Below are 20,967 nucleotides of genomic sequence, written 5' to 3'. Positions count from 1 at the left end.
GTCTGTAACAAGTAAAATAATAATATAATTATTACTACTATTACACGAATGTGAAGTTGGCTTAGAAGAGTTGAGTTGGTGGTCGAAGGGTGTAACCTGAAGAGAAGAAAAATCAACTGGGGAAGATCTTCTGCAGATGTGATTTCAGAAAAGCAAATGATGGGTCATCTTTAAGGGGTTAGATTGTAGGTTCCTCAAAGACAGGAATCACATTTCTACTTCTGACTGTTCCCAACAGACAGTACTGTGCTTTACTTACACAGTAAGTGTTCAATTAGGTTAACAAAAGGGTTGGTTAAATGGATAAAGGCCCTGGGTGCCTTATAAAAATTGTATTACCCTGCAGATTCTAGTTGTAATAGTATTTCAGTGCCCTCTGATTGCCGTGCACTGTATTTGGAAAATGCAAAACAAAGAAGTGACTCCTTCCCTGACCACACACAGAGTTTACTTTGTAATGGAGACAATAGAAATAAATATATTTATAGAGTAAAATACATAATTAGACAACTGAGTAAGTGTAAATTCAGGTTTTCAACCCCATCTTCCCAACAATGATACCTTTTAACCCTTCCTGACAGCTTGGAGACTTTGGGAGGGAGTTAAAAGTTTGTAAGAGTTGATGGGGTGTTGTGGGCGTGGGATTTGTTGAAGGAGGAATAGAAGACGTGTTGAGTGGGAGGGAGCTGAGTTATAACAGGAAACAAATTGGCAATAGGAAAAGTCAGGTCAGTGTCTGGATAGTTGCTTCATCACCTCCCCTGCTAGTCTCTAATCTCCTTGAGGACAGGGACCTTGTCTACTAACTCTGTTGTACTCTTCCAGGGGTTTAGAGCAGTGCCCTGCAAAGAATAATCACTCAATAAATATTGATTGATTTCTCCCACCTGCATTAAGTTGCATAGGGCCAGGGAAAGTGAGCTGGGGGTGACCCAGGGCTGTGGGTTGGTAGTCCGGGAGTGACAAAGGGAGGGGGCTGGTGGAGCTGAGATGGGTGGAGGCAGCAGTTGAGGGAATGAGTGTTTACATCAAGGAAGGGAAGGTGGGCAGAGAGACGAGAAGGGGTATATGATAGTCTGGGATAGGAGGAGTGGGACCAGAATATGGAGGAGTGAGAGGCGATGAGGTCTGAGTCTGTGCGAGTGTGAGTGAAGGCTGTGGTCAGTCAGTGTTGTCACAATTGGCGAGGTTAGAGTCCACACAGTATTTTGAAATGGCATGATCTCTAGTACAGGCATCCATTCTGCTGCATGGCTGATGTGGGGTGAAGCAGGTGGTCAGCAGGATTGTGAAGCAAAAGGAAATGGAGGGCAGAGGGAACACCCACATGGAGGTTGAAAATGCCAAAGATCAGAGTAGGAGAAGGGGATGAGAGTAGGAAGGTGAAGAAGGCATCAGAATCAGTCAGAAATGCAGAGATGGGATTAGCAGGCGGTAGATTACAGTGACTAGTAGTCATAGAGGATGGTGAAGGTGGATAATCTGGGATTCAGAGGAGGAGGAGAGAGGAGGTGCATAGATGGACCAAAAGCAACATAGAAGGGCAAGGAGCGGGTCGAGTGGGGAGAGTGGGAGAAGGTGAGGGCTGAGAGAGAGAAGCTGGAGCACCAGACCTGGGCCAAGTGCTGGCAATGGTGAGGAAACTGGCCAGAAACAGGTCATGGCCCCAGACGACAGTGGAATGGATTTCTCAGAGAACAACTTTGTTCAAAAAAATGCCCACTTTACTGAGAGAAAATATTTCTTGTGTGAAATTCTATGTCGTTAACCCATGGGGTGGTTTTGTTCCTTCTGGTTACTTGTGGTGGGTTCTAAGAAGAAAACCTTTTCCCAGAATCCAGCAGTTCACCCTGGTCATGGGGCCAACTGGCATCTTTCAGCTGGGTCGGGAGCTCCTTCAAGGGTAGGTTTGAGGAGACAGTGACAACTTGGGTTCCTGGATTCTGAGGGGAAAAATATTTTTCCACCTCATCATCTCATCGGTTTCATAAACAATGCTTAAGATCTAAAATGATCCTGCGTGTGGGTGTCAAGTCACACTTAAAATGTCGTGGGTGGGTCGTATAAACCTAAGCCTGACTCACAAGATCGGCCTCTGACCTCTTTAACCCTCCACCCGTGGGAGGACCAGCACAGAGATGCAGGAAGGCAGTTTATAGGTGGCTCCGTCTCTGAGGATAGGGGAAGAGAGGGCAATTAGGGAAGCAAAAAGATTGGAGCCAGAAACAATCAGGACAGCTCAGGGAGAAGAGAGGGGCAGAGCCGGCCCTGAGTTTCATCTGACTTCCAGGGGTGGGGGGAGCAGAAGTAGAGGCTGAGAGTGTCAGGGATCGGGGACTACTGTAGGGGCAGTAGCCCTGACAGAAACCCTTGTGTGGTGGTGGTGGTGCAGGGGGGTGGGCGTGATGGAGACTCAGGAACAACCTGTGAATTTATCCCCCTTTAAAGCCCGCTTCCTCTTTCAATTAAAGAAACATCTTTAAAAACTTCTCCATCTAAATTAACTACTTCCCATTAATTAAAGGACTCCAGTCTTAGTTCATTTTTTCCATCTTTGTTATGAAGTAAATTCATTTTGGTGTCACAAAGGGATCTAGGTCACATAAAACACTTATTGAAAATACACCTGGGGAAGTTCAATATAAAGATAGAAAAATTCTCCTAAATCTGGTTGCTTTACATTCCTGACCCTGGCCTTGTTGACCATGTCTCTACTGCCAGAATAAAACAGATGACTGAGGTAATTATTTAGAGGGGAAAAGTCACTTTTGCGTGAACCTCCAGAGAACTTCATTGAAGAGTTCTTGGTAGGGTGGTGGTTCGAGAGAAATCATGGTTAGATTGTTGATAGTCTCCCGTGGGAAAATTCCGATGGGCCTCGTTCCTGAGATTTCAGGACTGTGAACCTGGGAGTTTGGATTGAAGATGTGTTAGAGAGGTTTGTACACACTCGGTCATCCTTGTCAGTTGTGTTCCTGCCCAGGCAGGGAGTACATTGAGCAAGTAGGCAAGCCTGTTGTCTCACTGAGCCTTATTCTTGTCTCTCCAGCTGCCGACTTCTTGTTCTCACCCTCCCTTCTGCTTGAAACTCCCTCCCACTCAACATCCACTAGCCCAGAGCTAATAAATAATAATTATTCACTGGTATTTGTCACACACTCTATTAAGCATTGAGGTAGATGCAAGATAATCAAGGTGGACACAGTCTCTGTCCCACATTGGGCTCCCAGGCAAAGCAGGAGGGAGAACAGGAATCGAGTTCCCATTTTACAGATGAGGAAACGGAGGCACTGAGAAATAAAATGACTTACTTGCCCTAGGTCATACAGCAGGCAAGTGATGGAGCCTGGATTCGAACACAGGTCTTGATTCCCAAGCCCCTGTGCTTTCCACTAGACCACACTGCTTCTCACAGCTCTCTTCATTTTAAAATCCCTCTTAAAGCTCCCTAGAGCTTCTGCCCAGCCCACAACAATGATGGCAGCCGGTCCTGGGTTGTGGTGCCACTGGAAGTGGCCATAGAGTGGAAGAAAAGAAACTTTCTCTCTGTAAACCACCCACTTGTCTTTAAGTATCTTTCCACCTGACCCCAAGGGACCCCTCAGCTCCTGCCCACTGGGACCCAGGAAGCCCACAGGTCTGGCTGCCCCTCCAATTCCTCTGTGAGGCCGATCCTGGCCTGCTGTAGCCACTGATGGCCAAAAACTGAACCTGAGGCCGGGAGCTACTTCCCTGCTCCAACTGGAAGGCCGTTGGGGAAGCGAGCCTTAACTTGGAGGAAAGAGGAACCGAGTCCTGAGGGGCCCTGCGGGACCACTGTGAAAAGCATCCCCCGTTGCCGTGACTCCGCTCCTCCTGTAACAGAACTTTTCTTAAAAATGTCACCTCTTCTGTGGCCGACAGGACCCTTTCCCCATTTTCTGGCTGGCAGGAAAAGCCACAGCTTCAGAAAAAGCCGCTTGCAGAATCAAGCACTGTCTTTTTGACTTTTTTTAAATAAGGACAAGGATTCAAGTCAGTTTCACATCTCAGATTTTTAAAGTAAGAGAAACTCAAGATTTTTATCAGTTCACTTGAGGCTTAAAACACATGTTCCACAACATTTAACTGTATTGCATAAATAGAGAAATCGGAAAGTGCAAAAAATTCCATCTTAGGTATCACAATTATTTTTTAAAAAAAGAAACAAAACCCTGTAGCAGCAAAAAGTGTTTAAACAGCATTTGTATCTTTGGGACTGTTTTAAAAAACTTCTCTCGTAAGCCACACAAGGATTGAGCGTCCTTTAAAAAAAAAAAAAAATGTATAATAAACCTCACACCCGCCACCCAACTCATAACACACAATGTTTAAAACAACATCGGCTATGCTGGGGCACCAGGCTCTCTCCGGTTCCTTGTTTGTGGGCTCACACCTCCTCAGGTGGCGAACTTGTCTTCCGTGCCATGATCCTCTGACACCTGGGGCATGCTCCGGCCTGGAAGCACTGTCTGTGAAAGCAAGCTCTGCAAGCTGCGAGACAGAAAGCCAGTCACTGGGTGAGGTCTGACTCCCCAGCAGGGTTGGGGTGAGGTTAGTCAACATCCATGCATGGCACAGTAGCCCAGTGCCAGTCCCTGCCCACAGATGCCTGACCACTGAGGGGCCCAGCTACCTCATTGTCTGCACCGGGGCTCAGCCTCTGAGGCTGGACTGCCCAGCAGTTGGGGAGAAAACTTGCCTGTGGACTTAGAAGCAGCCAGGAAAGGATTTTGGTCCAATCCCAGCAGCCAGCATTACCCCAGGACAGATGAAGCCATGTGGACACATGCCTTCCGACCTTGGGGACTTTAGGATGGACCGCAGGTGACCCAACCAAGGCCGTGCATTGTCTCTGGAGGGGCCTCAAAGGCAGCCAGAGAGACTCCTGAGGGGCCCAGGAAGAAAGCAGCTCTAACTCCTTCCCCCGCCCCCTTTTCCTTGGCAGCACAGTTGGGAAGCTTATGGCTGGGGTCTCCCATTCCTTGGAGTGTCTTGGAGCTGAGCTCAGAGTGACCAAGGCTCCGGTCTCCACCCTGCCTTGCAGGAGCATCCAATTCCAGAAGCCCTATTGCTAGTCATTATACCTTCTCCTTGTGAGTTTGGGTTCCCCCTCCTGAAGCAACCACTGCATGCCCCCTCCACCCCCGCCACCCCCCAGTTTTGCTTTCACTTATAAGAAATAGCTGCAAGCTCAGATACCTGAGCATCTTTTACATGCCGCAGTCTGAAATGGGAAGATGACCACTGGGCTCCGGCAAAACTCGCAAATAAATCCCTTTCCTTGACACAGCTAGGGAGAGAAGAAGAATTCAGTGAGTTAACCTCTGAATCGTTTTTAGGATCCTTATCAGACTCAAGCAGCTTTGCCGTCCCTTGTAACCAATCTCGTGAGCAGCAGGAGAATTTTCAGTGGCCTTGGAGGGAAGTCAGTTTTCCCATCCTTACAGGCTGGTCGGGGAGCAAGTAAGGAAGACTCGGGGGACTGGGTGTTCAGCTCCCCCAAAAGCTATGGAGAGGTAGAGACAGCATGCCCTGTTAGTACCCTCCTCTCCAGAAAGGAGCAGCACTGCTTCCCTCTTTATCTGAGCACCAGATCTGTTCCCCAAACTGCCCTTTCCTCAGCATCTCATTCTCCCTGGTTCTCAATCTGCCAGCAAATGAAAGATGCAAAGCTCACCCTTTTTTTTCAGCAGCCTATAAAGGCTACCTCATTTCGGGGACTGATGATGTTGCTTTTTATTTATTAAGCACCATGCTAAGTGCTGGGATAAATCAGATAGGACACAGGCCCCTGTCCCACATGAGGCTCACAGTCTAAAGGGGATGGGAGAAGAGAGAGTGAATCTCCATTTTACTGATGAGGAAACCGGGACACAGAAAAGTTAGGGGAATGGCCAAGATCGTTCGGCAGGTGAATGGCAGAGCTTGGAATAGAACCCAGGTCTCCTCACTCCAAGTCATGGCTGATGGGCTTCTCAAATCAAAGGAGACTTTACAGGAATGTGGGATGGGAACATTTTATAACTCCTTAGAACTGAAATTAGCCCTCGATTTGCCAATCCAAAGGAATCGCCATGTAAACCTGGCTCAGGAGTAAGAGTTCTTACCCAAGCAGGTTAATTTATGGCATTCAGTCAAGATTAACTTTTTCTCTTTATGTAATCTCAGTCTTTTTTGTTCATTCCCCCACAGAGGTATCTCCTATAGCCATGTTTATGAGGCTCTTGGCACTTTGGGTATTTACTTAGCATAAAGTTCCATGAGAAGCCGTGTCCAGCTGAACTGGACTCCAAGTCGCCTCAGGTTCCCTTACCTGACAGCTGTCCACGTGTGCAAGGCCGGCCCTCAGAATACCTCTGAGAATGGGTGCGAGGAGTCCCCGCTTGGTCTTGACGAGGTCATCCAGAGAGAATACGTGGAGTGCATTGGTCAAGTGCTCCGGCACCTTCTCAAACTCTTTTAGAACACTACAGAGGTGGGGGTCAAATTGGAAATATTTTTAAAGTTAGACGCAGTCTAGTTTGTTCAACTTATTGCCATAGCAGAAGTAAGGACACGTTTAAACCAGGGAGAAACAGCTGTCCATTTTGAGTGTCGGGGTGGAGAAGTTAAGAAAATTGAGAGGGATGCATACACACACACACACTGGAAGACCTGGGTTCCAATCTCAGATTGGCCACTTGTATGCTGTGTGATCTTAGGTAAGTCATTTAACTTCTCTGGCTGATCTTAGGTAAGTCATTTAACTTCTCTGGGCTTCAGTTTCCTCATCTGTAAAATGGGGATAAAATGTCTGTTCTCCCTCCCCTAAGGGAGAGAGACTGAGGTCCATGTGGGATAGGGACAATGTCCCACTTGATTATCTTGAATCTACCCCAACACCTAATACAGTCCTTGGCACATTAAGTGGAGCTTAACAACTATCACAATTACTGTTTCCATTAGGAAAGGTGGTCTCTTTAAGAAACCCAATACTCATTCCTAGGGCCCTGAAGTAGCTGTTTCACTCCACGCAGGCTGGCTTATCCAGGTATTTAATAGCACCTCCAAAAGCAAACGAAACATGCAGAACCAAAGTAATCTGGGTTTTTTTTAAGAGAAGCATCATTGGTTTTAGTAGGATGCAGATATGCATGATTTCTCCAGGAAAGACCTAAAGAGGTTTGTGAGTTTCTCAAGATCCTCTTTATGATAGAGAGACTCTGCCAGCCTGCCTTACAGTGAGGAGGGGGAAGGGATCTTCCTGGGATCTCAACCGCATTACACCAGCTGGGGCAGAGCAGATTTGGGTAGGAAAGGACAGACGAAAAAGGCTCAAGGTGTCAAGTCTCCTCCACCCCTTCCCCAGATAAGCACATTGTATTTGGTACCTTTCAGCAAATCGGCAGGTCAGCAACAATTTCTTGATATGAATAAGCTGCTCTTGAATTTCCTGATGGTCAAAACCATAAGTGGTGGGTGTTATTCACAGGTACAATGTAAAATGCACCCTTAACTCTTCCCTCCCCAACTAATTATGTCTTCCAACTCCAAAAAGACAGTGGAGTTGTGGACAGAATATTATTGGCTCCAGGCGTTTCCTTTCTCTTATTTAGAGGGATAAATGCTTACTCTGACTCTGTCCAGTTCTTTGGCCTTGCTGTAGAGGTTGTTGCTTATGTCCAACAGATTGAACACTGGTTGTTGCCATATGCTGTCCAGGAGATGTTTGGAGAAGTTGCTGACATAGTACTTTTTGAAGTCCCATTTCATTAGAATCCGGGCAGGGATGCAGGATTCAGAGTCGCAGTGGCAAGAGTTACAGAAATACTTGCCCAAGTAATCACAGTAGCGCAGTTTCTTCACGTACTCTGCAGAGAGCAGAGGAGAAGGCAGTTAAAACATGAAAAAGCTCTCCTGTCTCCACTGTAGCATGAAAAGATATACATTTCAGAGAGTTTGACTTCTTCTCTGCTTCCTAAAAGGACACCCAGACATGGGGTGACATTTAGGGTCATTTGAGGCACCCATGTTTTTTTAGGTGATCAGGAACTCAAACTTCAGAGCCCTGGCTCTGGAGCCCAGTTGTGGACAGGGAGGCAAAGGTTGGGACCATCCTGAACTTTGGTTTGCTTCTGACTGAATCCTCCAGTGGGAGCCCCCAAAGTACCCCCTATTTTGGACAGTGGGCACTTCACAAGTAGGAATCAGTAAATAGAGGCCAAGAGAAAACTAGTACCTGACAGGATGGTGGGCAGAAGGCAAAGAAGCTTTTTCCCATAAATCTAATACTGATTCATTTAGTACCCATAAATTTAAGTCTGGGTTTAAGGCACTGGAGAGAACATGCAACATCAGTTCTCTTTTGTATCAAGAAGCACAGCCCGGATCAGACACTCTAAAAAGGCAGATTAAGAAGAACCAACTGACTATATTAAAGTCCATAAAAGACTTGGAAGACTTTACTGTATTTATCAGTGTCCAGGAGTGGGCAACTCTCTCTACGTCCCTGAGCTTAAGCTCCCCAGTAATCCCATTGATTTGAACACACAAACCACTCTCGATGTGGCAGAATTTTACTCTATTACTGAAAAGCCGCATCCTCTGCCCTTGGCCTAACAAGCTCCATAGCTTCTCCTCTTTCAGAGTACAGTACTCTCCCAAGTGCTAAGTACAGTGCTTTGCACACACTAAGCGCTCAATAAATACGATTGAAAGTCTTATGAGAAGCAGCATGGCCTAACAGAAAGATCATGGTCCTGGGATTCAGAGGACCTGGGTTCTAATCCTGACTCTGCCACATGTCTGCTGTGTGACTTTGGGCAAGTCACTTGACTTCTTTGTGCCTGTTATTTCCTGTGTAAATTGGGGATTAAGACTGTGAGCCTCATATGAGAGATGGACTGTGTCCAACCTGATTAGCTTGTAACTCCCCAGTGCGTAGTATAGTGTTTAACAAATATCAAGAAAATGGTCTCCCATTTGGCCTCCTCTACCTTTGTTGCACTATTGTGAACCTCGTGGGTAGTTTGGATGGGTTTGTTCGGTTAAAAGCAGACTATGATAAATCTAGTCAAAAAAGTAGAAGGGGAAGACCTGGTACAATTTAATAATGATCCAATACCTCTGGAGTCCAAACCCTTCCAGGCAGTTCTCAGTTCCAGTTTGAAAATCAGAGGGGCCTGGGTCTGTGCTCAAAGCGGGTGGGACTGGAGACAGAACCCAGAAGCAATGTATTCATTGCTGGGAAAGAGGGTGGGAGGAGCAGCAGGGGGCTGCGAAGGCAAATGGAGCCTTTTGTTAGAGTCCCACCCCACTGGGGTGGTCTGGCTGAATCCAAAGGGTTTCGGGTAGGTTTCTACCACTAAACTAGGTCCCTGGCCCCTGCAGGTCTCCCCATCACCCTAATCGGGGGACTTTGAGCCCCAGTTGTGTTATTTAAGGTCTTACTATGTGCCAAGCACTGCACACAGGATAATCAAATTGGACACAGTTCCTGCCCCACGGAGCTCACAGTCTAGGGGGAGGAAGGACAGATATTTCACCCCCACTTTTTACAGACAAGGAAACAGACACACAGAGAAGTTAGTTGAATTGCCCAAGGTCATACAGAAGGCAGATGGTGGTAGGTCTCCCAGTCCTGTATTCTTCCCACCTAAGCCAAGCTGCTTCTGTAAAACTCACCATTTGGTATGAAAATTAGACTGATAGTTCTTCCTTCTCTCCAACTCATCTAGTGACTAGTAAGAACATATCCCAAACCCTAATCACCCCGATTCTTAAAATATTTCAAGTTTTATCACCATTATAATAAATAATGTCTTTACAATTATTCTTTCCCACTCGGGATCCCACCTGTACTTACTGGGTTCGATTGGTGTTCCACAGCCTGCACAGAAGAAGTTCTGGGCCGCTACAATGCAATTCCGCCTAGAAAAGAGAAACAGAAAGTTCCATTTCTGAAAAAGGGTTAGCACTGTATTTTCTCTAAATGGGGAAGGACACTCATATAATGGCTATTTTCTTAAACTTTTGTTGTTCATCTTGGGGCAAGAGAGGAAGTAAAGGGAAGAGGACTAACAGTAGTGGAAGTTTTTGTGTCTGCTTTTTTAGGGTATTTGCTAAGCAAATACGTACTATATGTCAGATGCTATACTAAGTGCCAGGGTGGATACAAGGTGGTCAGGTTGGACACCATCCTGGTCCCACATGGGGCTCACAGTCTTAAGCCCCACTTTACATATGAGGGAACTGAGAGAGAAGTGAAGGGTCTTGCCCAAGGTGACCCAGCAGACAAATGGCAGAGACAGGACTAGAACCTAGGTCCTTCTGACTCCTAGATCTGTGCTCTATCCACTAGGTACCCCTGCTTCTCTATTATTACAAGTGCCAAGTCCTTCCCAACCCACTGGCAGAAGACAGAGTAAGTGGATGTGATTCTGCTACAGTTTTCTCTGAAGAAATTTCAGGGTGATAAGAGTCCGTTGGGATGCGGATTTTGGGAGAGAAGGAAAAACTGCCAAAGATTCCTCCAGGGCATTTGAAAGATCATTTTATTTTCAATCAGATTTCACCACCACTAGTTCACATTGAATGCACTCTGGTTCTTGTGCTCCACAATTTTTCTAGAATCCCACAAAGTAAAGAGTGCCCTGGGTCACAGAGGCCCAGCTAGTGGGGAAAGTTAACAAATTTAAAGGCTAATGTACAAATGCTGGGTTGCCCAAGAGGGCCACCGTGACATGCCCCATGATTTATTTTCGGTCTATTACTTCCACTATTTGACCAAAGAAGGAGTTGTTTCTCTTCCTAGGGTGACAGCGGAGCCTTAGATGTACCAATGACTCTAGTTTTTCAGAGTCTCGGGTTCTCGTTCTCGTCCCCGCCTCCCATCCCACTCCCAGACTCCTAAAAAATGGGAGAGAAGAGCGGAAAGTTGGAGGCTGGCTGACCTTCCTGGTATATGTCCTGCTGGTTTGTCTTGCTGTTCTATCAGAACAACACTCTAAAGGTCATAGGCTGTGCTCAATATCTAGCACACAGTGGGCAGAGTGCTGCCAACCCGGCCTTTTTATTTTACACCACTAAGGCAATCCTTCACCTTCTCCTCATTCTCTCCAGTTCGAATATCCTTTCAAAGTCATCCAGAACTTCACTTATCATTCTAAGTGCAGATCAGGAACCAGGAAGGAAAGACCATTATTTTCTTGTTCAAAAACAAATCATCTTTGTTTACAAAGATCCCATGGGGACAGGATAGCAAAAGGCTTTTTCCAGGAGGGTGACCAGTGCCACTGGTTTTCCACCAGCAGACTGGAGAGGGTTGGTCAACCCACACCCCACCCTGTCCTCAGCCAGTAATGGGCCCCACTGCTTAAAATAGCAACTGCATCACATCCACACCTGCTCTCAGCCAGCTTCTCTTCTGCTCCTGTTCTCCCATGCGTTATGGTTCTTCCCCGACTGTGACTGCTAAAATAAGAGCCCAGAATGCAGTCAGGGGTAAGGGGGCAGAAGCTCCTTGGGCTGGTAAAACTGGAGTTGTTCACATCCAATAACTTTTCAGCACAACTTCAAAACTGGCGTTGTCCAAGCAAAACCAAAATATCTGGTCACCTTCCTCCTAACTCTTCCCCGAGTCCTGTTCGCAGCATTGCAATTCTATGTCCGTAGCTGTCCTATGTATTCCAAGAAGCCAACAAAATAAGATCAGAGTCAAGGATAACAACATCGACTTACTTGAGTGGAGGGTGAAGATTAAATAGGACTTGAAATCTAGGTGGGACCCAGTCTTCAGTTCCTCTAAGTTGGCACTTGAACTTTATTTCTTCGACTACATCCAAACTGGATTCAAAGTCTTTTTGAAGCTTATCTTCATTCACAATCTATAGGACACAGATTTCAGCATTAACTTAATGTCCCCCTCCCAGTGATATGGTTTTTTAGAAGCCTGGAAACGCACTGCGTAAGTTACATGGAGAAATTACTGCCTTCCTTGCTAAAGGCAAAGGGTTCCGGTTTTACACCAAAGACACGGTCTTGGCTGTTCCTACAACCACCCCCGGAGGTACAGGTAAAGATGAGACCCCTCCTTTCTTGGATACTTTTAGGTATATACTTTGAAAGAACTACTGCCTGGATCATTTTTCTAAAACTTATTTTTGCACATAAAACTCCAGTGGTTGCCCATTCCTCTCCACATCAGAGACTCCTGACTACTGGCATTAAGGCGCTCAGTCAGCTCTCTCTTCCCTTGCTTATCCTGTCTCCTCACCCACGTCAGCATAGCTCAAACTCTTCTTTCTCCTGAAGCCAACCTACTCACTGTTCCTCATTCTCGCTTTTGACGCTGAAATCTTGCTTATTCCTTCCCGCCTGTCTGGAACTTCCTCCGCTTTCATCTCTGGGAAACCACAGCTCTCTCCATCTTCAGAACTCTTTAAAATCACATCTCCTTCTGGAAGTCTTTCCTGATTCATCTCTCATCTCACCCTACATCTCCCCACCCAACTACTGTGTCTGTGATTTGTGGGATACCTAAGCACTTGGGTACTCCTCACCCACCCCCAACCATACTACACACAGACCAAAAAATAACCCACACAAAACAGAGCACTTATGTATCTTGATACTCTTCTGCTTCCTATTTTAATATTTGTCTGCCTTGCTAAATCATAAGCTCCTATAGGGTAGGGATCAGTGACTAATTCTAATGTACTCTCCCAAGGGCGTACCAGTATGCTGCACATGAGTATTACACTATATATATACAGACGATTGATTGTAACAGAACAATGTACATAGATGTTTAATAATAATAATGTTGGTATTTAAGTGCTTACTATGTGCAGAGCACTGTTCTAAGTGCTGGAGTAGATACAGGGTAATCAGGTTGTCCCACGTGAGGCTCAGAGTCTTCATCCCCATTTTACAGATGGGGAACTGAAGCACAGAGAAGTGAAGTGACTTGCTCAAAGTCACACAGCTGACAAGTGGCAGAGGGATTTGAACCCATGACCTCTGACTCCCAAGCCCGGGCTCTTGCACTGAGGCATGCTGGGCTGCCATTTCTGTGGGGTCTTATCCATTTTGGTAGGTGATGGTAAGGATTTTAGGAGCACAAACTAGCCTTTGGGATATTTTGATAATTTTACAGATTCCACAAAATTCTTAGATGGTGTCCACTTTGGGCCCCTATAGCTGAAAAAATAATGGGCGTAAAAGGGTGAGGATGCTCCCTTTGCTTTTTCCTGTCACGGGCACTTTCTAAAGGTTTCTCCTCCTACTGCCCTGCCCAGAACTACTCCTCTGAAGCTTTTCCACACCTTCCAGAGTCCTGTGACCCCTCCTTTCTGCAAGCCAGTAGGTGAGTGGATATAGGGTTATGGATTTGGGGGAGGCAAATCTGAATAGGAAAAAACAATAAAGCTGGAGGTGGCCTTGATTCAGGTTTTTGGCACAAGAAGCAATTGATTCCACCTCAAATACTTACTATTGGCCCAGCAGCATTCAGGGAGCTGGCAAGCTGAAAGTCAACTTCAATCATCCTCCAGCGGCTCCTGAAAGATCTGTAGAGTTCCTTGGCTGTTAACTCAGCAGAACTGTAGTCGGGCTCGAGCGATCTGGAAATTACACAAATCAGAAGTGGGCAGTTCATGGCCAAGATGTACCAGGTCTATCATCCTCTTGCTCCCTTCCCCATCAAGAAAACAAAGAACTCTCACTCTGCTAAACAACCAGCAGAGATCCCCGGGGGGCCTGGCCAGCACCCCCCCCCCCAAGAAAGGCTAAGTGGGGTGCCAAAGAGTATCTTGGCCATTCTTATACCTGCGTTTGGCTAGTTCACCCAGTGGTCTTTTGCCGGAGCCCTGGAAACATCGATAAGCATTGGTGATGGTGTCAAACTGCCCAAGTTCTGTGGGAGAGGAAAGCAAGTCAGAATAAGAATCTCATCTTCAGTTTGTCACTTATTTCTGGGCACTCTGCAGAAGCAGCAGCAACGTGCCTTGTGATATAAAGTCTCATCTCTAATCCCAAATTTTAGGTTTCCCTTTTTTACCCCCAGTTCTTCCATAAAAACACTGCCCTACCTCGCAGACTTTTGTAGGAGGATCCAAGGGAATCATTATTCTAAAAGATATGCTCTCACCAGAAACAAAAAAGATATTACTGGAAACAGGAAGTTGTTAGTCCTTTACCGTTATTACTACAAGCATCAGCTTTCCCCTTCTATTAATGCCAGATACCTCTGGACAGAAACTGTCATGAATTAAACCTAGGAAAAACTAGTCTTATACCCTTTAAGCACTTGATATTTACCACACCCTCAGCTCCGAAGCATTAAGGTACATATCCGTAATTTATTTTAATGTTGTCTCCTCTCTCAACTGTAACCTCCAGGTGGCCAGGGAATGTGTCTACCAATTCTGTTGTACTCTCCTAAGTGTTTGCACAGTGCTCAGCACACAGTAAGTGCTCAATAAATAATCAATGGCTGGTTGATTGTCCTTTCCATTCTGAAATCAGATGAAGCACTGAAGACAATTATACGGACCAATTTCATTCCAATGTGGGAGGTTTATTTAATAAGCAGCCTGCATAGATGCCCAAATCTTACCCAAATTGACAAACTCCTCAATGTCATGGTCTTCTTTCACCCTGAGAGAGGGAGATCTTTCTGTTTGTGGGCTGGTGGAGCCTAGAAACAAAAGAGATTTTACGGTGATTGTTGGTTCTCTGCATGCTTAAAAACAGCAATTAAGTCACCAATTTACAGGTTATCAGTTCAGTATCCAGCCCATCTCCTCATTAGCAGGTCTTTATCGAGGCCTGGAGTCCAGAATAGTTCTTGGAGTGGCCAAAGACTTCAGGTTTAGGCGTTTTTACTGCTCTTTGTCCCCTCCTCCAAATCAACAGGCTGCTGAATTGTCTACAGAGTTGGTAGATGCGTTCCCTGCTCAAAATAAGCTACCAGTCTAATCAATACTGGGCAGGGAATGTCTGCTAATTCTGATGTGCTCTCCCAAGTGCTTAGTACAGGGCTCTGCATGTAGTAAGGGCTCAATAAATACCACTGATTGATTTCTACATACTCCTGGTTTTCACAGTCCCCATTGCTAAGAAGCCAAGACCAGTGAACATGTCACTAGCTTACCACATTATCCTGGACAAGTCATTAACTATTCCTCTTCCTCTGATAAACTAAGATAATGGAATGGTTCCTATAGTAAAAAAAAAAAAAATACCTGAATACAGAGTGCTGAATGTTTATAAATTCTTAGTGAGGCCTGTCCTTTTAATCAAAATCCAAAAGCAAAAATACTTGGATGGAATTTAAAACAAGTGTGGAACTACAGAAACTCAGGAGAGGAGGACAGCCTTAGTAAATTGAGGCACATTTTGTTGAAAAATTCAACCTGGAAATAATTTCTCTTGCCTAACATGTAATAGGTAATAAATCTAGAAATCTCTCTCCACTTGCCTTCAAAGCCACTGTCTGAAGAAGTGGATGATGTGACTGCTTGCTTGAGTGAGGATATTTGAGAGTCAACTTGATAGCTTTCTTCTCTGCTCCACATCTCTGCTTGGTGTTGATTTAGGATGTTGAACTTCATTCTTTCCATAGCAGATATAATCATATCAGCCACAAAAAAATGGATATTCTCCTGCCAAAAACAGTTCATACCCACAACTTTAATATATTAATCATTGAACTAGAAACTAGGATCATTGGCACTCTGCAGGTACAAAGAGTTTCATCCATATGATGTAAACAGGACAGTGACAGAACACGGGCTTGGGAGTCAGAGGTTGTGAGTTCTAATCCTGGCTCCGCCACTTGCCAGCTGTGTGACCTTGGGCAAGTCACTTAATTTCTCTGTGCCTCAATTACCTCATCTGTAAAATGGGGATTAAGACTGTAAACCCCACGTGGGACAACCTGGTTACCTTGTATCTACCCCAGGGCTTAAAACAGTGCTTGGCACATAGTAAGCACAAGTACCATCATCGTTATTTTTATTCCCCACCCCATATTCGGAGGCTGAAGTCGCCGCTCCTCTCTGCTCCCCTCCACTCCCAGGATTGGAGACTCCACCACACTGTAGGTGGCTGTGAGGAGGTTTTGTTTCAGATGGGAGCGTCTAAGAGAAACGGCATGGCTAGAGGAAAGACTATGGGCCTGGGACTCAGACCTGGTTTCTAATGCTGGCTCCACCACTTGCCTGCTGAGTGACCTTGGTAAGTCACATAACTTCTCTGGGCCTCAGTTTCCTCATCTGCAAAATGAGGATTAAATCTATGTTCTCCCCCTCCCCTTTAGACTGGGGGACCACATGTGGGACAGGGAATGTATCTGCCCTGATTATCTTGTAACACAGAAAGGGTAACAGTGCTCAGCGCTTAGAACAATGCTTGGCACCTAGTAAGAGTTTAACAAATGACCATCATTATTATTAACAAATACCACTAGGATTACTGTTATTGACATGCTTCTCCTTTAAATCAGGGTATGTTGCCGTCATGAGTCATACAGTAGCAAGGTCTCTGAGTATTTCAATAGGTTGAAAATTAAGTATATTTCAGTGGTGACATGACAAACTAAGGACCTTCTCGGGATTACACGCCATTTGTCTGCTGTGTGACCTCGGACAAGTCACAACTTCTCTGTCCCTCAGTTCCCTCATCTGTGAAAAGGGGATTAAGACTGTGAGCCCTTTGTGGGAGAGGGACTGTGTCCAATCTTGTATCTACCCCAAGGCTTAGAACAGTGCCTGGCACATAATAAGCATTTAACAAATAACATAATTATTATTAATTATTATTTATCAAGTACACATTGCAGCCTAGTGAACGTGATCCAAAACCCCAAAGCTCCCTCTCCCCGAACTGGCCCAGTAGCCTTCTGGGATTTTACAAAGTTAGGGTTGTATGAAAATGGCGAGTTGTGCTTACCATCTCTACGTCCACAGGAAGCATTGACTTCTCTGGTGAGGAGCAACTCAAGGAAATAGCTCTTCGGTTGACGGGAATGGCACCTGCCAATGGAAGTTATTAGATGGGAAGGCCCAATTCAGTATCTTTCCCAGAACGATTTGAAAGGAGAGAAAAATAGTGTCAGGAGAGAAGGGATTGTTTCAAATAGTCCCCTCAATGAGCATATGAAGATACTTGGAATGTGAGAATTTCAGAGAGGGTGAAATGACAGAGATAAAGATGCAGAGACAAAAAAAGGGGGTCTTGTGAAGGAGGCACCCAGGAGAGCCTGCAAGCTTCACTCTCAGTGAGCCCTCCAAGTCGACAGCATGCTCACACAGACCAGTATTTCTGCCCAGAATGCCCTTCAGCAAGTACTTGAGCATTCCCACTCCATGCAGCTGTCCTGGGTCTTTCTGCTGAAGACTGGGTCCTAATGAGCCCAGGCACCCTGACATTCACACTCTATAGCTCTATGCTGCTTCTCAAAGCTCCCTAGCTCCTCCCCCAGAGCTCTATTACGGGTTAACTTGGCCTTTTCTGGGTCATACTGTTGGGTTTCGGAGTCTTTATCTAGGAAGGGTAAAATTCAGTGTTCATTATTATTTTGGTATTTGGGAAGTGCTTATTTTGTGTCAAGCACTAGGGTAGATACATGACAAAAAGCAGTCTGCTTATCCTAAACACATATGTGCATGGGCGCACTCACACACTCCTACCCATACCTTTCTCCCACCCCCTCCCCCAACCTTCCCCTACACCCTTCCTCATCTTAGATGAGGCTACTAATGTGAAAGATCCCATCCCTGCTTGAGGAAAGGACTGAAATGACCTACGAATGACAAAGCTAACGCGGCTTACCATTTGTGGTGACTGTTTTCTAATCTTTTTGATCAGAGGTCTTCCCAATGCCCCCACTCCCGACTGCTGCCCACTAAGCTGCTTGCTCAGCCACTGTTGTCTACCAGTAGTTTGCTGCTCTAGCACGGTTGTTTATGACTAAGTTTCCGCATAATACATGTCCTGTTTGTTCTCCCTTCACTAAAGCCACCCTTTTCTCTCTATCCAAACTGTTACTAAGATGATCCAAGTATATCCCACCTTGACAACTACATCAGCCTCCTCTCTGACCTCCTTGCCTTCTGTCTCCCCACTCCAATCTATATTTTACTTTGTTGCCTGGATCATTTTTTCAAAAAATATTCAGTCCATGTCTGCCCACTCCTCAGAAACCTCCAGTGGTTGCCTATCCATGTCCACATCCTTACCATTGGCTTTAAACACAGTTTGCCCCCTAACATACCTCTGATTTTCTCTTACAACTCAGCCAATAGAGTTTGCTTCTTTAATGCCAGCCTACTCCATGTACTTGTCTCATATATCTCGCCCTGACCCCTTGCCCACGTCCTCCCTCTCGCCTGAAACTCTCTGCCCCATCATATGACAGACCAGCACTCACTCAACCTTCAAAGCCTTATTTTAAAATTGCATCTCCTCCAGAGGTCTTCTCCAACTAAGCCCTCATTTCCCCTACTTGTGTCCCTTCTGCAACACCCATGCACTTTGATCTGTACCTGTTACCCCCTTGATATTCTTCCTGTCCACCAGGCCACAGGAGCACTGATGTACCTATCTGTAACTTATTTTAGCATCACTCTTTTGGAGTCAGGGAACATGTCTACTGTTTCTGTTGTACTCTCCCAAGCAGTTACAGTGCTCTGCCCACAGCAAGCACTCAATAAATACCACTGATCACTGCTTGACCAAATCTTCCCGAATGAGGAAGAGTCACCCGTGCCTTCCAAGATGTAGTCGGGTATTCAGGAAGGCAGTCCGAGGCCAATCTACCCAGGATTTCCTGGGGAAACCAGGGAGTCACGTGCAGATCTCGACACAGATCTGCAGCCGACCCATCCCTGATGCCATTTCCGGCAGCACAACTGAAAATGGGTTCTGACAGACATTGTTCTTGTGTCCTGCCAATCTCGGGCAGGGAGCAGTGGTGGGGGCATTTGCATTTAGAAATACAGGAGAGAGAAAAAGGAAGACTTTGATTTTTTTTTTTCCTGCCAGCCATTTGTGACCTTCTGGGAGTAAATTAAACCACAGTTCTGAACGACAGGCTGTATTTGTTCAAGACCATACAGGCAGCCAGTGCCGGCATAATATCTAGGCACTGAGAGAAGCCAGGAGGGACGGTCTGGGCATATGCCTAGAGTGGCCCGTTCAGGTGCCAAATAATAATCAGTGGTGTTTATTAAGTGCTTACTATGTACTGAGCACTGTACTAAGCACTTGGGAGAGTAGGGTAGACAGAATTAGCAGACACATTCGTTCCCTGCCCATAACAAGCAACACAGGTGACGAGAGCTGTACTTATTCAGTGCTTACTGTGTGCAGAGTGCTTGGGAGAGTACAATACAGCAGAGTTGGAAAACACAATCCCTGCCCATAACGAGCAAGTCAGCTGGCTAGAGGTACCTTTGTCAGTAGCTGTTTCCACATGGGAGGTCTGCTGGAGAGCCTTTCTGTGCGCAGGGTGTGGAGTGGAACCTGGAATCGCAGAGCTGCCAAAAACAACTAACTCCGTGGTCACGGATGACCCACGTGAGCTTCTTGGGAACACATCACCTCGTGCCGCCGGGGTCAGAAGAAAGTCTCCACTCTCTTTTTCTGAGCTCGGAGGGAGGGAACTGGCCACCGAAGCGGCGGTACTGCCCAGTGGGACTGCATCCATCAGGAGGGATGGGGAAGCTCCGATTGGCAGCATACAGTCCATCGGGGAAGGCACCTCGCCACTTCCCAGTGGTGGTGTAGGACTCTGCTCTTCTGGGGCACTCTGTGGAGTAAGCCACGCTGCCTTGTGTCTCGTGAGCCTAACGTCCGACGGGCTAGGAGGACGAAGACTCTGGGGCTGTTCCGGGGGGAGGCCGTTGTTCCCATCAGAGTCACCCAGGCCTCCACTGCTGCTCCCATCCCAGCGAGCAGCAGAGGATTCCTGCTGAACTGTGGCTGGAAGCACCATCTTCCCGGGAGCCAAAGATGGTTTCCACCCCGACAGGTTCAGAACAGACAGGAGCATCTGTCTGGTGGCTGCTGCTGAACCTCTGGGGAGGAATCTGGAGCTCCCTGCATGCCTGATTCCTGCAGGCCTGGAGAACTCGCCTGTTTAAAGAGAGAAAGCAAGAGGTGAAATATTTAGAAAGGTCTACAGATAAACATCTGAGCCCTTTAAAATGGCCAAGTAGGAGATAAAGGCCAAGAACTTGGACTACGACTCATGAAGCTGGAAGGCTGATTCTGGCAAGCGGCAAACGACTTTCCACTTGCCAAGGTTTCTCCGTGACTTCTCTCTCTCTCCTATTTAGACTGCAAGCTCTATGTGGGATTGTGTCTCTCCTGAAGATCTTGTAACCACCCTAGTATTTTGTATAATGCTTGGCACGTAAGTAAGCTCATAATGGACAGGGAATGTGACTGCTTATTCTCTTGTATTGTACTCTCCCAAGGGCTTAGAACAGTGCTCTGCACATACTAAGTACTCAATAAATACCCTAATTGATAGTAACTGTGGAAAAACACCCCACCATTATTACCTAAGAAAAGCTCTGGCACTGGGACTCACTGGACTCTGTTGACTGAACTTGGTGCTGACTGATTTTATAAGTACAAAAAGATCCTTCAGTTCTGGTTCTGGTTTCTAATCCAGTTTAGCTACAGATTAATTTTAGACCCAAGTAAATCACTGCCCAACCATCTTCAAACTGCCAAATCTCCTGCTCCTCCCTCCTTTCTACTCAGGCCACACCCACCAACCTCCTTCTGCACCAATGTATTTATCTGTTCATTTACTTGCTATTTATTAATCACTGACATTTATAGCTACTCCATTGCTCTTGTCTCTATCATCACTCACCATCAAATTAAAACCTCCTCAAGGTCAGGGAGCATATCTGTTACTTGTCTTGATTCTCAAGTGCTTAGTACAGTGCT

The 20,967-nt window shown here is 46.0% G+C and overlaps 1 protein-coding gene across 3 annotated transcripts in view; it reads right to left on the bottom strand.

The window, feature by feature from the left end:
• Window positions 1-4,015: 4,015 nt before the first annotated feature.
• Window positions 4,016-20,967, bottom strand: part of RUBCNL (rubicon like autophagy enhancer) — a 32,346-nt gene continuing 15,394 nt past the window's right edge. For 2 of the 3 annotated variants that reach the window (XM_029047922.2, XM_007668712.4), the window contains exons 4-16: window positions 19,456-20,139; window positions 16,954-17,036; window positions 15,482-15,665; window positions 14,618-14,698; window positions 13,828-13,915; window positions 13,493-13,622; window positions 11,740-11,885; window positions 9,866-9,930; window positions 7,633-7,871; window positions 7,392-7,453; window positions 6,335-6,488; window positions 5,221-5,311; window positions 4,016-4,512 (exon numbers count right to left, since the gene is read on the bottom strand). In XM_029047922.2, the coding sequence (XP_028903755.1) occupies window positions 4,409-4,512; window positions 5,221-5,311; window positions 6,335-6,488; window positions 7,392-7,453; window positions 7,633-7,871; window positions 9,866-9,930; window positions 11,740-11,885; window positions 13,493-13,622; window positions 13,828-13,915; window positions 14,618-14,698; window positions 15,482-15,665; window positions 16,954-17,036; window positions 19,456-20,139 (2,111 nt within the window). In that variant the 3' untranslated portion in view covers window positions 4,016-4,408. Of the gene's footprint in view, window positions 4,546-5,220; window positions 5,312-6,334; window positions 6,489-7,391; window positions 7,454-7,632; window positions 7,872-9,865; window positions 9,931-11,739; window positions 11,886-13,492; window positions 13,623-13,827; window positions 13,916-14,617; window positions 14,699-15,481; window positions 15,666-16,953; window positions 17,037-19,455; window positions 20,140-20,967 lie in introns of all 3 variants that reach the window. The other variant, XM_029047924.2, reaches the window with a different exon arrangement.

This window comes from Ornithorhynchus anatinus, chromosome 20 (assembly GCF_004115215.2).
Source record: "Ornithorhynchus anatinus isolate Pmale09 chromosome 20, mOrnAna1.pri.v4, whole genome shotgun sequence".
In the NCBI taxonomy this organism is placed as follows: domain Eukaryota; kingdom Metazoa; phylum Chordata; class Mammalia; order Monotremata; family Ornithorhynchidae; genus Ornithorhynchus; species Ornithorhynchus anatinus.
This window is presented reverse-complemented; position numbering and strand designations above follow the sequence as displayed.